Source organism: Notolepis coatsorum, assembly GCF_963971535.1.
Source record: "Notolepis coatsorum genome assembly, chromosome: 18".
Classification (NCBI taxonomy): Eukaryota; Metazoa; Chordata; class Actinopteri; order Aulopiformes; family Paralepididae; genus Notolepis; species Notolepis coatsorum.
Window position 1 is genome coordinate 70,042,469 of NC_140182.1, and position 12,331 is coordinate 70,054,799.

A 12,331-nucleotide genomic window follows, 5' to 3' on the forward strand; every position below is an offset into this window, starting at 1 on the left:
GCGCGTGACGTCATTTGTGTAATTCTCGTCAGCGCCCTTCTCCGCACGGACCTCGTATCCGGCTCTGATTGGGGCCATTACACAAATTACGTCACGCGCACCAATGCGCACGTGCGGATGCGGCTTGTGGAAGGAAGTATGTGGGAGCCTTTAGGGTTAAGGTTAAGGCTATGTTTAGTTTAAGGTAACAGTGTGGTTAGGGTTAGGGTTAGGGTTAAGGTTAAGGTTGTGTTTAGTTTAAGGTAACAGTGTGGTTAGGGTTAGGGTTAAGGTTTGAGGTTTGATCAGAAAAGTGTGTCTCTGTAGTCTTGAGCAGCCAGACTTTTCTATCTTAACTTTAAAACAAACCATCATCATAGTATTGCTGTGTTTGTATCAGGGTGGGAGGCTGGGTCTAATGGTGAGAGCACTCACCCCTGCACCCCAAGCACTGTTAGTGCAACTCCCGATTGTGCTGTTTCTTTTTGGACTTTCACCAATACGAAAAATAAATATATTACTTTTGGCTATACATAGTACCATTATGTACCCTGTTCATGTGGTTGACACACACTTTACACCCCGAGCGCTTTTTTTTAAGTTTGCATTTTTGTACCTCATTGTTTGCATTTTGTACTTCAGGTTGTACTTAATTTGTATATTGTATATTGTATATCTCAGGGGGCTCATACAGAACCAAGCATTTCACTGTACTGTACATGTAAAAATAAAAATAAACTGGAACTTTATTGACATACTTTAAGCGAGAACGGGCTGGCGTGGGGGTGGAGTATTGACCTGTAGGGTGCACCGTTCCCTGTTACCAGTGTACGTGCCGGATGAGTGGGAGGTGGCCCGGGAGAAGATCATCATGAACCGGGAGCTGGGCCAGGGCTCCTTCGGCATGGTGTACGAGGGCCTCGCCAAGGGCGTGGTGAAGGACGAGCCGGACACGCGCGTGGCCATCAAGACGGTGAACGAGACGGCCAGCATGAGGGAGAGGATCGAGTTCCTCAACGAGGCCTCCGTCATGAAGGAGTTCAACTGTCACCACGTGGTGAGGAGTGATACGAGAAACGATAAGGTCAAGGTCAAAGGTAACCTTTATTGGTGCGGCTGGGTAGCGCAGTGGAGAATGCACTTTCCCACCACCGCAGAGACTCTGGGATTGAATCCAGCTGCCAGCGGTACCTCCGGCTTGGTCAGTCGTCCCTACTAACACAATTGGCAGTGTTAGCGGGTGGGAAGTCGGTGGGGTGTATGTCCTGGTCGTTGCAAACTGCGGTTCCTACTGTTCAGCAGGGAGGGGATCGGGGGGAAATAGCGTGAACCTCTGGACGCGTTACATTCCCCCAGTGAGACTACTCGCTGTCAGGTGAAAAGAATAGGCTGGCTGACTCCACATGTATCGGAGGAGGCATGTGGTAGTTTAACACCCTCCCCACACAAGGGTTTACGATATAGCATTTACAGTATTTACACTATAGATATTTACAGTATAGATACAGTATTTACAGTAGACAAATCTACATGGATTTACAAGCTGGAAATCATCGTTATATGCCACAGCAAGTGCCCAGGTGAGAAACGGAGCTCCTGTTTCCTGATTCCACCTGCTTGGCTCAGCGGGTCATAACTGTTGACGACTCTTTAGCTGTCGACACATGCCTGAGGCGAGGTTCAACTTCAGAGAGATCGTACACGTTCTCACAGAACCCCCGATCACAGTGTCATTAATTAAGTTAAATGAATGTGCTAAGGAGTTCCCCTTGGAAAGCCGCCATTAAAAGCTTTTACCACGTCTGCCTGCTTAAAAGCCAAACACGTAATTATTAACCTCAATTTGAATAATTTAAAGGGCAAGTATTTTTGTACATGCCTTAAAGCTCCATACTTATAGAGAGCCAGATCCTCTAAAGCCCAATAAATCCGTATTTCTTCAGTTACTGAAATTGTGGAATAAGAGCAGGCCAATAAAAATATTTTTCGTTTTTTTTTTTTTTAAATGGCACCAGCCCATAGTTATTTTCAGGGAATATTAAGTAGACGGACCAATTGGAACGGTGCGGCAGACAACCCGACTGAACTCTTGTGTTGTGATTGTCCAGGTGCGGCTGCTGGGCGTGGTCTCTCAGGGACAGCCCACGTTGGTGATCATGGAGCTGATGACCCGTGGAGATTTGAAGAGCCACCTGCGCTCCCTACGCAAAGAAGTAAGCAGCTTTTCCCTCTTACAGGCCCCCGGTCGGCTCCTCCACACCAAGCCTCTCCCTGCCAGTAAATCATTAGTTTATACAACACGTCGATGTGCACTCACAGTACTCAACACATGCTGGTGCAAGTTTAAATTATTGAATCATGGCCACACAAGTTACCACGGTAAATATAGTAGTAGTAGTAGTAGTAGTAGTAGTAGTAGTAGTAGTAGTAGTAGTAGTAGTAGTAGTAGTAGTAGTAGTAGTAGTAGTAGTAGTAGTGTTTAGTAGTAGTAGTAGTTTTATTCAGTCATCACACACAATACAATATGCACATCATTCCAGACTGTAAAGAAGGTCAACAGTCTTTGTGACTGAAAGGGTACAGGTCCTAACCAAACCATTAGATTTTTTTTATAAACCAAAAGCAAATGACTCATTCTTAAATTTAAATCAGCATTGTTCCACAAATTAACCCCAACAATAGAAATACATCTAATTTGTATATCTTTCTTTAGCTTTTTGTACAGTAAACTTACAAACATCTCTCAAGTCATATTTTCTCCCCTGTAGCCTATTGAATATGAAATGCTAGAATCCATCTAGAGACCTTTCAGTGACACATGCTCTCAGTTGACAAGCCAGGTCCAAGTAGTTAAAAACTAAACTATGCAGACAGCGAAATGACACACGGGAGTCCGCATTGTGGTACGCGCCCCCGAACTCTGGCCCAGCGAGCCAGCGTTCCATACCGACGGCAAAGCCTAGAGCTGGGAGGAGCGAGAAGGAACTCAATAGTCAGCTTGTGTTCACCTCTCTCTCCGCCACAGAACTCCACGAGCCAGGTTCTTCCCCCGCTGAAGAAGATGATCCAGATGGCGGGGGAGATCGCAGACGGCATGGCATACCTCAATGCCAACAAGTTTGTCCACAGGGACCTGGCTGCCAGGAACTGCATGGTGGCTGAGGACTACACTGTCAAGATCGGGGGTGAGCGCCTCCTAGTAAACACTGCCCTCAATGTTTCACTCGCTCTGCTCTGCTTATTTTAGATGATGTTTAAAAAAAATGAAAAAGTATGGTTGGAAAATGGATAGTTTCCGGGAATAAATTACTTTATTTAAAACGTTTTTAATAACGATGGAGAAATTGCGTGTAAAACCTGCACGGACTACTGTACAATGTATTATCGTGCCAGTTAGGGTACCTTAAACCTTGTGTATACTGTTTACTTTTACTCTCAGTATATATTCATACTTCATAGTATATTCAGATTCAAATTTGTTATTGCCTATATCTATTGTAACGTATAATATAACACTGTTTATTTTTCTCATATTTTTATATTCAGATATAATTGTATTGCCTATATTTAGGTCTTTATCCTATTACCCTGCCCATACCTGTACCTCTGCTCCCCCCTCTCCCATGCTGCTATGATGCCCGAATTTCCCCGAGGGGATCAATAAAGGAATATCTTAAGCCTGGTCATATGACTGTCTTGCTGTCAGCCTGGTCATAATGACTGTCTTGCTGTCAGCCTGGTCATAATGACTGTCTTGCTGTCAGCCTGGTCATAATGACTGTCTTGCTGTCAGCCTGGTCATAATGACTGTCTTGCTGTCAGCCTGGTCATAATGACTGTCTTGCTGTCAGCCTGGTCATATGACTGTCTTGCTGTCAGCCTGGTCATAATGACTGTCTTGCTGTCAGCCTGGTCATAATGACTGTCTTGCTGTCAGCCTGGTCATAATGACTGTCTTGCTGTCAGCCTGGTCATAATGACTGTCTTGCTGTCAGCCTGGTCATAATGACTGTCTTGCTGTCAGCCTGGTCATATGACTGTCTTGCTGTCAGCCTGGTCATATGACTGTCTTGCTGTCAGCCTGGTCATAATGACTGTCTTGCTGTCAGCCTGGTCATAATGACTGTCTTGCTGTCAGCCTGGTCATATGACTGTCTTGCTGTCAGCCTGGTCATATGACTGTCTTGCTGTCAGCCTGGTCATAATGACTGTCTTGCTGTCAGCCTGGTCATATGACTGTCTTGCTGTCAGCCTGGTCATATGACCAGCTGACAGCCATATGACCAGCTGACAGCCATATGACCAGCTGACAGCCATATGACCAGCTGACAGCCATATGACCAGCTGACAGCCATATGACCAACTGACAGCCATATGACCAAGCTGACTTTATTTAAAGTCGTATTTTAAGTCAAGATTAGTTAGTGGTTTAGTAATACATTTGGTTTATATTTCATATTATTTCAGTATATTTAAACATTCTCTGTCTCGACTCTCGACCACAATGCAACTTTATCTACGGACCTACGAGGCGGCTGTGACTGAGGTCCCTCCTCATCGTTACCCTAGAAACTATCCATTTTCCACGCCGAGTCACATCCTATGTGCCAGCCGGCCTCCTAAATAAGTGTTTTGAGTTCAGCGAGCGCCCGAGGCGGAGGAGAGCCTCCTTAATGTAGCAGGACAGGAACGGGGGAAAGGTGAACGAGCGGAGCGGCTCTCGGGAGGCTCATGATAATATCTCTCCAACCTCTCCCCTCCTCCTCTTCTCCTCAGACTTCGGCATGACGAGGGACATTTACGAGACGGATTACTATCGCAAAGGCGGGAAGGGCCTGCTGCCGGTCCGCTGGATGTCTCCGGAGTCGCTGAAGGACGGCGTGTTCACCACCATGTCTGACGTCTGGTACGACGAGCACTCTGTCACTAACACACACACACACACACACACACACACACACACACACACACACACACACACACACACACACACACACACACACACACACACACACACACACACACAAGCATGCACACACATACATACACCCCCCCCCCCCCCCGGCCCCGCCCCCTCCCAATGTAGTCTCCTCCCCCTCGTTAAATTAAATTAATCAGATACCTGGTTGAAAGTGAAATGCTGTGAACATCCCTGCATTAAATGAATGGAAGTGTAAGACAAATTCAGTATAAATTCACTTTATGTAGTAGTATAGCATTAACATGTTCATATTTATTGAAATCTTACAATGCATACATAAATGTTATGATGAATTGAAAATGGGGGAAGAAGTCCTTCTCTGGTCTGCATCCCCTTAACAATTGTGTATTGCGCCATACTGTATTGTACCCATTCTGCAATCTGTTAAAGTTAGCAATCAATCAATGTATTACCATAGTGTCTTTACTGTACATATTAATACTACAACTCAAGAAGAATCAAGAGGTTTATTTGTCACGTACATACAATGAAATGCGGATTGATTGTGCAAAATACAATACAAATAGGCATATTAAAAAGAATAGGTAAGACAAGATATGCATGATAAAAAAAGACATGCCAAGTTCCTGAAAAACTGGTTCCTATGTACAGTACACTATAATACAATTGTAACTCTTAATGTATCTACTATACAATACCTCCTTCCTTTAAAGTTACATTTTGTTTAAAGTGATCTGTACTGTACATACATCTGATTAGTATTGTATATTACTATTGCACTTTAAAGTTACATTTGCACTCTGGTTGGATGCCAAATGTCTTCGTTGTACTGTATAATGACAATACATTTTAATCGAATCTAATTAGACTGTTTTATCACTCTGGAATGGATGGGGATACCACTTCATTCCCTGTGGGGGTCTCTTGCATCGGCCAGGGACCTGTTGTAGGTATAGGTTGCAGACCTCGCATTTCTCAACACCTTCTGAGAAGGAGTGTATTTGTGAAAAATTTTCATAGCCTCTATGCCTCGCCGATTGGTCATGATGACTGACGTCGCTTTTTCCTCCGTGTGCGACATTGAAATCAGCGCGGCATAATTTACAAAAAGCATAGAGTGTTGAAACGTTGCTTTTCGTGAGGAATGGGAACATCTCCTCCCACTTGGCGAGATATTTGCAGCTCTTCTTGGCTTTCTCATCTGCTGGTGGAACCGCACAATCCTCTCTCAAGTCCATCGCAGAATGTAATACATTTCACGCTAAACCCCTCCTTTATCCGGATTCCGGTCGCTGTTCTTCTTCTTCGGGTCGCAACCGTCTTCCGGTCTGACTTCCTGTGCTAATGTTCTAATCTACACTGCTGCCACCTGTCGTCATGGAGGGGAATTGCAGCCATTTTGTAAAAAAATTTAAATAAAAGAATGGAAACATCCGGGAACGGGATGACGGCGGGAAGGAAGGTTGAAATTCGGGACAATCCCGGGAAAATCGGGATGGTTGACAGCTATGTCATACACATACATACACACAGTGCCGTCTGGGAGAAATGCGAGGCCCTGTACGAGACTTAAACGCGAGGCCCCCCCATAAAGGTAAAAAAATTTAAATAAATGTGTATAGGCTATAATACTTTTTTTTTTTATATATATATACTTCTTTTTTTTTTGCATACAGTCAACATATTCTTAAATAATAGCACTGCCCGAGGCTGGGCATACAGTCAATGTATTCTTAAATAATAGCGCTGCCCGAGGCTGGGCATATGATACAGTCAACGTATTCTTAAATAATAGCGCTATCCGAGGCTTAGTGGCAATGCACCTGTACAATCATACACCTGGCAGTAACAGGGAAAACACCCCTGGAACCTGATAAACAAGCTTAAAGCCAGGTTAATTTTTCAAGCACGACATGCAGATTTGCAGTTTTGCCTTATTTGAATCGAACTCTATAAGCTTAGTACACACGTCACAAACTGCACGAGCACAGTGTGAGCAGACCCTTGCATGATGCAACACACCGAGTGAGAGAGAGAGAGAGACAGAGAGAGACCGAGAGAGAGAGCGCGAGAGAGAGAGCGCGAGAGAGCGCGAGAGAGAGAGCGCGAGAGAGCGAGAGCAAGAGAGAGAGAGAGAGCAAGAGAGAGAGCGCGAGAGAGAGAGAGAGAGAGAGAGAGAGAGCAAGAGAGAGAGAGAAGAGAGAGAGAGAGAGAGAGAGAGAGAGAGAGAGAGAGAGAGAGAGAGAGAGAGAGAGAGAGAGATATCCACGGCGGGAACAGAATAGATTGCATTAAAAACTCCCCCATAACGCAGAATCATGTCGACCGTAGAGATGACAAAGTTCACCAGTCCCATAATATTGTCCCCCCCGTTGGGATGAACTTAAGAGTCTGTTCCTAGTTTATCTGCCACACGTTAGCACTCGATAACGCTAGTTAGCTGTCCCTGCCTTTAGCTAAGCTACTAGCCGACATGGCTAGCCCGACTGAACCACACGTTAGCACTTGATAACGCTAGTTAGCTGTCCCTGCCTTTAGCTAAGCTACTAGCCGACATGGCTAGCCCGACTGAACCACACGTTAGCACTCGATAACGTTACGTAGCTAAAGCTAACTAGCTAGCTAGGTTAGCTAACGCTAGTTAGCTGTCCCTGCCTTTAGCTAAGCTACTAGCCGACATGGCTAGCCTGACTGAACGTTCTAACACGCAACAACTTTCATCTTCAGTCCATCTGCCGAACGTCCTCTTCGTCTTGGCATAACCTAATCACTATACTTGGTATTGATAAGCTTACGGCACGCAGCGTTATTTCTTCTGCTCCGATGCTGCACATTTGGTTTTCAAAAGTAGGATGCTCTTGGCCAAGACATCCACTCGCTCCCGTGGATAGCGCCGAATAGACCCCGTACCTGTACCCCCTCCCCTCGTGGATAATACCGGTCTTCTTCACATCTCTCTACCGACTACCAGACCGATGCCAACCAGCTCCCCCTAGTGTTAGTCCTCCCACGATGCTTTGCAAAAAAGTTAACGGGTCATTGAATGAAACCAATAGTATATCTGCAGAGCCGCAGAGCCCGGAACACTATTCTACAAACGTGTCTAATGTGAAATATATAAGCATGTAAGCAAAACTAGATTTTAGGTCTGTGATGGAAAGCGATTGTTAACATTCTATTTATTTTTATTAAAAAAAAAATAATAATAATAAAATAAAAAATGCTCTTCTCTTCTCGCGAGGCCCCCCTTCTCGCGAGGCCCTGTGCGACCGCACTGCTCGCACTCCCTAGCGGCGGCCCTGCATACACATACATACACACACAACCGCACACACACACAACCGCACACACACACACACACATACACACATACACACACACACACATACATACACACACACACACACACACAACCGCACACACACATACACACACAACCACCAGTCACAGGAGCACTAGAGACTCACCACACACACTCACACAACCGCACACACAAAAGTATGTGCACACACACACACAACCGCACACACAAAAGCATTTCCGCGCGCACACACACGCACACAAAAAGCATGTGCATGCACACATGCACACACACAAACAGACAAACACACATGCAGCAAACAAACCCATACTTGCATAGTACATTAGGTGAGTGCGTGTGTATGTGTGTGTGTGTGTGTGTGTGTGTGTGTGTGTGTGTGTGTGTGTGTGTGTGTGTGTGTGTGTGTGTGTGTGTGTGGATACACTGGAACAGTGTATCCACACAGGGTTCCCTTAAAAACCACGCTCCCCACGTCAGAGCAGGAACACGCCCCTCCGCTCTCTTACTGGACGCCATGGTGGCTTAGTGTTCCCAAAACTAACGTCCTCCGGTCTCCAGCTGGCACTGCGATCATTTCCCCCTGTATGTCAGAACAGGAATTCTCTCTCTCTCTCTCTCTCTCTCTCTCTCTCTCTCTCTCTCTCTCTCTCTCTCTCTCTCTCTCTCTCTCTCTCTCTCTCTCTCTCTCTCTCTCTCTCTCTCTCTCCGCTGACACGTGTATCCTCCCAGGTTCCCTGAGTAGCTACAGTTCACAACGATGCCATAACTCTCTCTCTCGATTGGGAAGGGTCGTTTTTAGAAAACAGAGCTGTTTACGACCTCCCCCTTTGCGAGTTATTTTTTGTGTTTTTTATTTATTTATTTTTTACTGAAAGTGTCCCACGGGTCGGCCCCTCTACAAGCGGGCTTAAACTGCTCCAGATGTTCTCCAAAATGAGAGGGTTGGTGTGCCAGCATAAACCCACCTCCGCATCCTGCCCTATATCTTCGCCTTTGATGTTCGCACAGATCAAGTCCAGTATTTGCGGGAAACTCATTTCTGGTTTGTCCTGAGGGGGGGAGTTGTTAGCAGTAGGTGACTTTTTATTTTGTTGATCTTGAGACGCAGCACTTGATGTGCCTTTTGTCTTTCAACACTGTGCCGTCGCGGCCAGTTTTAGATACAAGTCGATGTTGTAATAGGCTTCTGCTGAGTGCCTTCTCAGAACCCATGCCAGCGGTGGAAACATGGCCAGAGAGAGAGAGAGAGAGAGAGAGAGAGAGAGAGAGAGAGAGAGAGAGAGAGAGAGAGAGAGAGAGAGAGAGAGAGAGAGAGAGAGAGAGAGAGAGAGAGAGAGAGAGTAATCGACTGGCAACACTGTGTTCTTTGTGGGGGGGGGTTTGTGTCAAGGTTTCTAGGTTTACTCCAGTTGTTGCTCCACTTTTGTAGATCTTGAAACGCAGAGTGTAGATCACGGGCCTCTTAATCTGTTTCAGCCTCGGAAACCTGCCCTCTTTTCTCCATCCTCCAATCGCAACCGTCGCTTCCCGTCGGACAGCGACACTTGCGATTAGAGGATTTGAGAAAAGAGGGCGGGTTTCAGGTGGGTCAGTTGACTACATTTTAGTCTTGCCTCTGGACCCCGACACCTCGTTAACTCCTTCAGTCCCCTACATTTTTGTGGGTGGGGTTGTGAGTGGTCGATATAATTTCTTTTTGAGATTTGGTACAAATCATATTCATTTTTGACCATTGGAGGATTGGAGGGGGGGAAAGGGTCAATAATCCCTACAAAATACCACATTAAGATTATATTATATTCAAATATATTGTCATTATACAGCACAAGTACAGTACAACGAAAAGAAAAAAGTTTGGCATCCAACCAGAGTGCAGTAGTGCGATATAATATACAAAGTACAGGTGATTAAACTGAGGACAAAATATACAAATTAGTACTACTGAGTGTAGTGCTAATCAGATGTATTTACAGAGTTGTAGTGTTAATATGTACAGTGATACAGGTATAAAGACAGTATGGTAGTAAGTCATACTGGTCAGCAGAATAACTAGTAAGAGTATAGGATATGTACAGATATAGATATAGTATCTACAGATATGTAGAAGGACTATGTGCAGGTAAATGCAGGTGTGGATAGATATATTAGAATAAATATATATATATATATATGGTATATACAGCATACAGCAAAGACACCAAGACATTGAAGAACACTTTAGTTCACAAAACACTGGACACTAAAGATCTTTACTGCGATTCAGTATCAAAAACCTTTGACATCTGGCGGTTTCTGTAAGAATACTTTGTCTTCTTGAATTAGACAGCGGGCACTTTTTTCGGCTCAGAAAACACCACTTATTGTCAACATACCTAGACGAGCCATATATCATCCGAACGGCCCGGGTCTCTAGTCTTGGGTTGTAAAAAAGCCATGAGGTTGTGATTATCCTAGAGATCACAACAGGTCATTATATTATACAGTGAGGTTACATTAAAAAAAAACTAAAAAAGAAACGGTCATCACACACGGATACAGCTGGGCTCATTGGATCAACAAGAGTTTCAGCGTTGCAGCCGTACTTGGTTTATGCAATCCCTAAAGACCTATTTAGGGATCCCTGTGTGCAGAAATAGGAATTTGAATACTACTATACTATGAAATACTATACTGTGCATGAGCTTAACCCTTTCACTAACACACTACCAAAGGGTTAACCCTTTCACTGTGACAATACAGAAGGTTAACTCTTTCACTGCCACACTACAGAAGGTTAACCCTTTCACTACCACACTACAGACGGTTAATGTGTTCGGTAGCTGTGTGCATGCTATAGCAGCTCTGTGTGTCATCTGCTGTGCTGGCTGGTACAGTGTTATACATACTACATCAGATAAGATGAGATATTCCCTTATTGATCCCTTTGGGGGAAATTCGGGCGTCATAGCAGCATGGGGGGGGGGTACAGGTACGGGCTGGGTAATAGTAGAAAGACATAAATATAGGCAATAGAATTCGATCTCAATATAAAAAATACGAGAAGAAAAATAAACAGTGTAAATAATATAATTAACTCTGAATATAATAATAATAAATAAACTGTGTAAACAAAGGTGCACCAGATTCACCAGACCTAATTCTGCTGTGAAATCATTTATACAGTACCACAGTACCATGTTCCACAACGGGGACAGCAGTGGCTTTGGGAGGTAGAGCGGTTGTCTGGCAATCCGGAGGTTCCCGGTTCGATTCCCGCTCCTCCTGGGCAGCGTGTTGAAGTGTCCTTGAGCAAGACACTTAACCCCTGACTGCTCCCGATGAGCAGGTTGGCACCTTGCATGGTTGCCTCCGCCGTGAATGTGTGAGTGAATGGGTGAATGTGAGGCATAAGTTGTAAAGCGGGATAAAAGCTGCTATATAAATGCACCATGCACCATGCACCATGCACCATTTACCATTTGGGGCCTTATAGCTACAGTTCTTGAGCAGTGTGTGTGTGTGTGTGTGTGTGTGTGTGTGTGTGTGTGTGTGTGTGTGTGTGTGTGTGTGTGTGTGTGTGTAGGTGTGTGTGTGTGTGTGTGTGTGTGTGTGTGTGTGTGTGTGTGTGTGTGTGTGTGTGTGCGTGCGCGCGCGTGCATGTACCGTGTCTCTAACTCTGTCCTCATGTTTCCCGCTGCAGGTCGTTCGGTGTGGTCCTGTGGGAGATCGCCACTTTATCAGAACAGCCCTACCAGGGCATGTCCAATGAGCAGGTGCTGCGCTTTGTCATGGACGGAGGACTCTTAGACAAACCCGACAACTGCCCTGACATGCTGTAAGTCCAAACATCCGTCTGTCTGTCTGTCTTTCTTTAAGTCCAAACATCCGTCTGTCTTTCTTTCTTTCTTTCTTTCTTTCTTTCTTTCTTTCTTTCTTTCTTTCTTTCTTTCTTTCTTTCTTTCTTTCTTTCTTTCTTTCTTTCTTTCTTTCTTTCTTTCTTTCTTTCGTTCTTTCTTTCTTTCTTTCTTTCTTTCTTTCTTTCTCTTTCTTTCTTTCTTTCTTTCTTTCTTTCTTTCTTTCTTTCTTTCTTTCTTTCTTTCTTTCTTTCT

At 44.7% G+C, this 12,331-nt stretch overlaps 1 protein-coding gene across 1 annotated transcript in view; it reads left to right on the forward strand.

The window, feature by feature from the left end:
* LOC311245382 (insulin-like growth factor 1 receptor) overlaps positions 1–12,061 on the forward strand; it is a gene marked incomplete at both ends in the record, with an annotated part of 66,259 nt that extends 54,198 nt beyond the window's left edge. Inside the window, 5 exons of the mRNA XM_084335224.1 lie at positions 807–1,036; positions 2,088–2,192; positions 3,005–3,164; positions 4,756–4,885; positions 11,923–12,061. Coding sequence (XP_084191350.1) covers positions 807–1,036; positions 2,088–2,192; positions 3,005–3,164; positions 4,756–4,885; positions 11,923–12,061 — 764 coding nt within the window. The remainder of the gene's footprint in view (positions 1–806; positions 1,037–2,087; positions 2,193–3,004; positions 3,165–4,755; positions 4,886–11,922) is intronic.
* Positions 12,062–12,331: the final 270 nt, after the last annotated feature.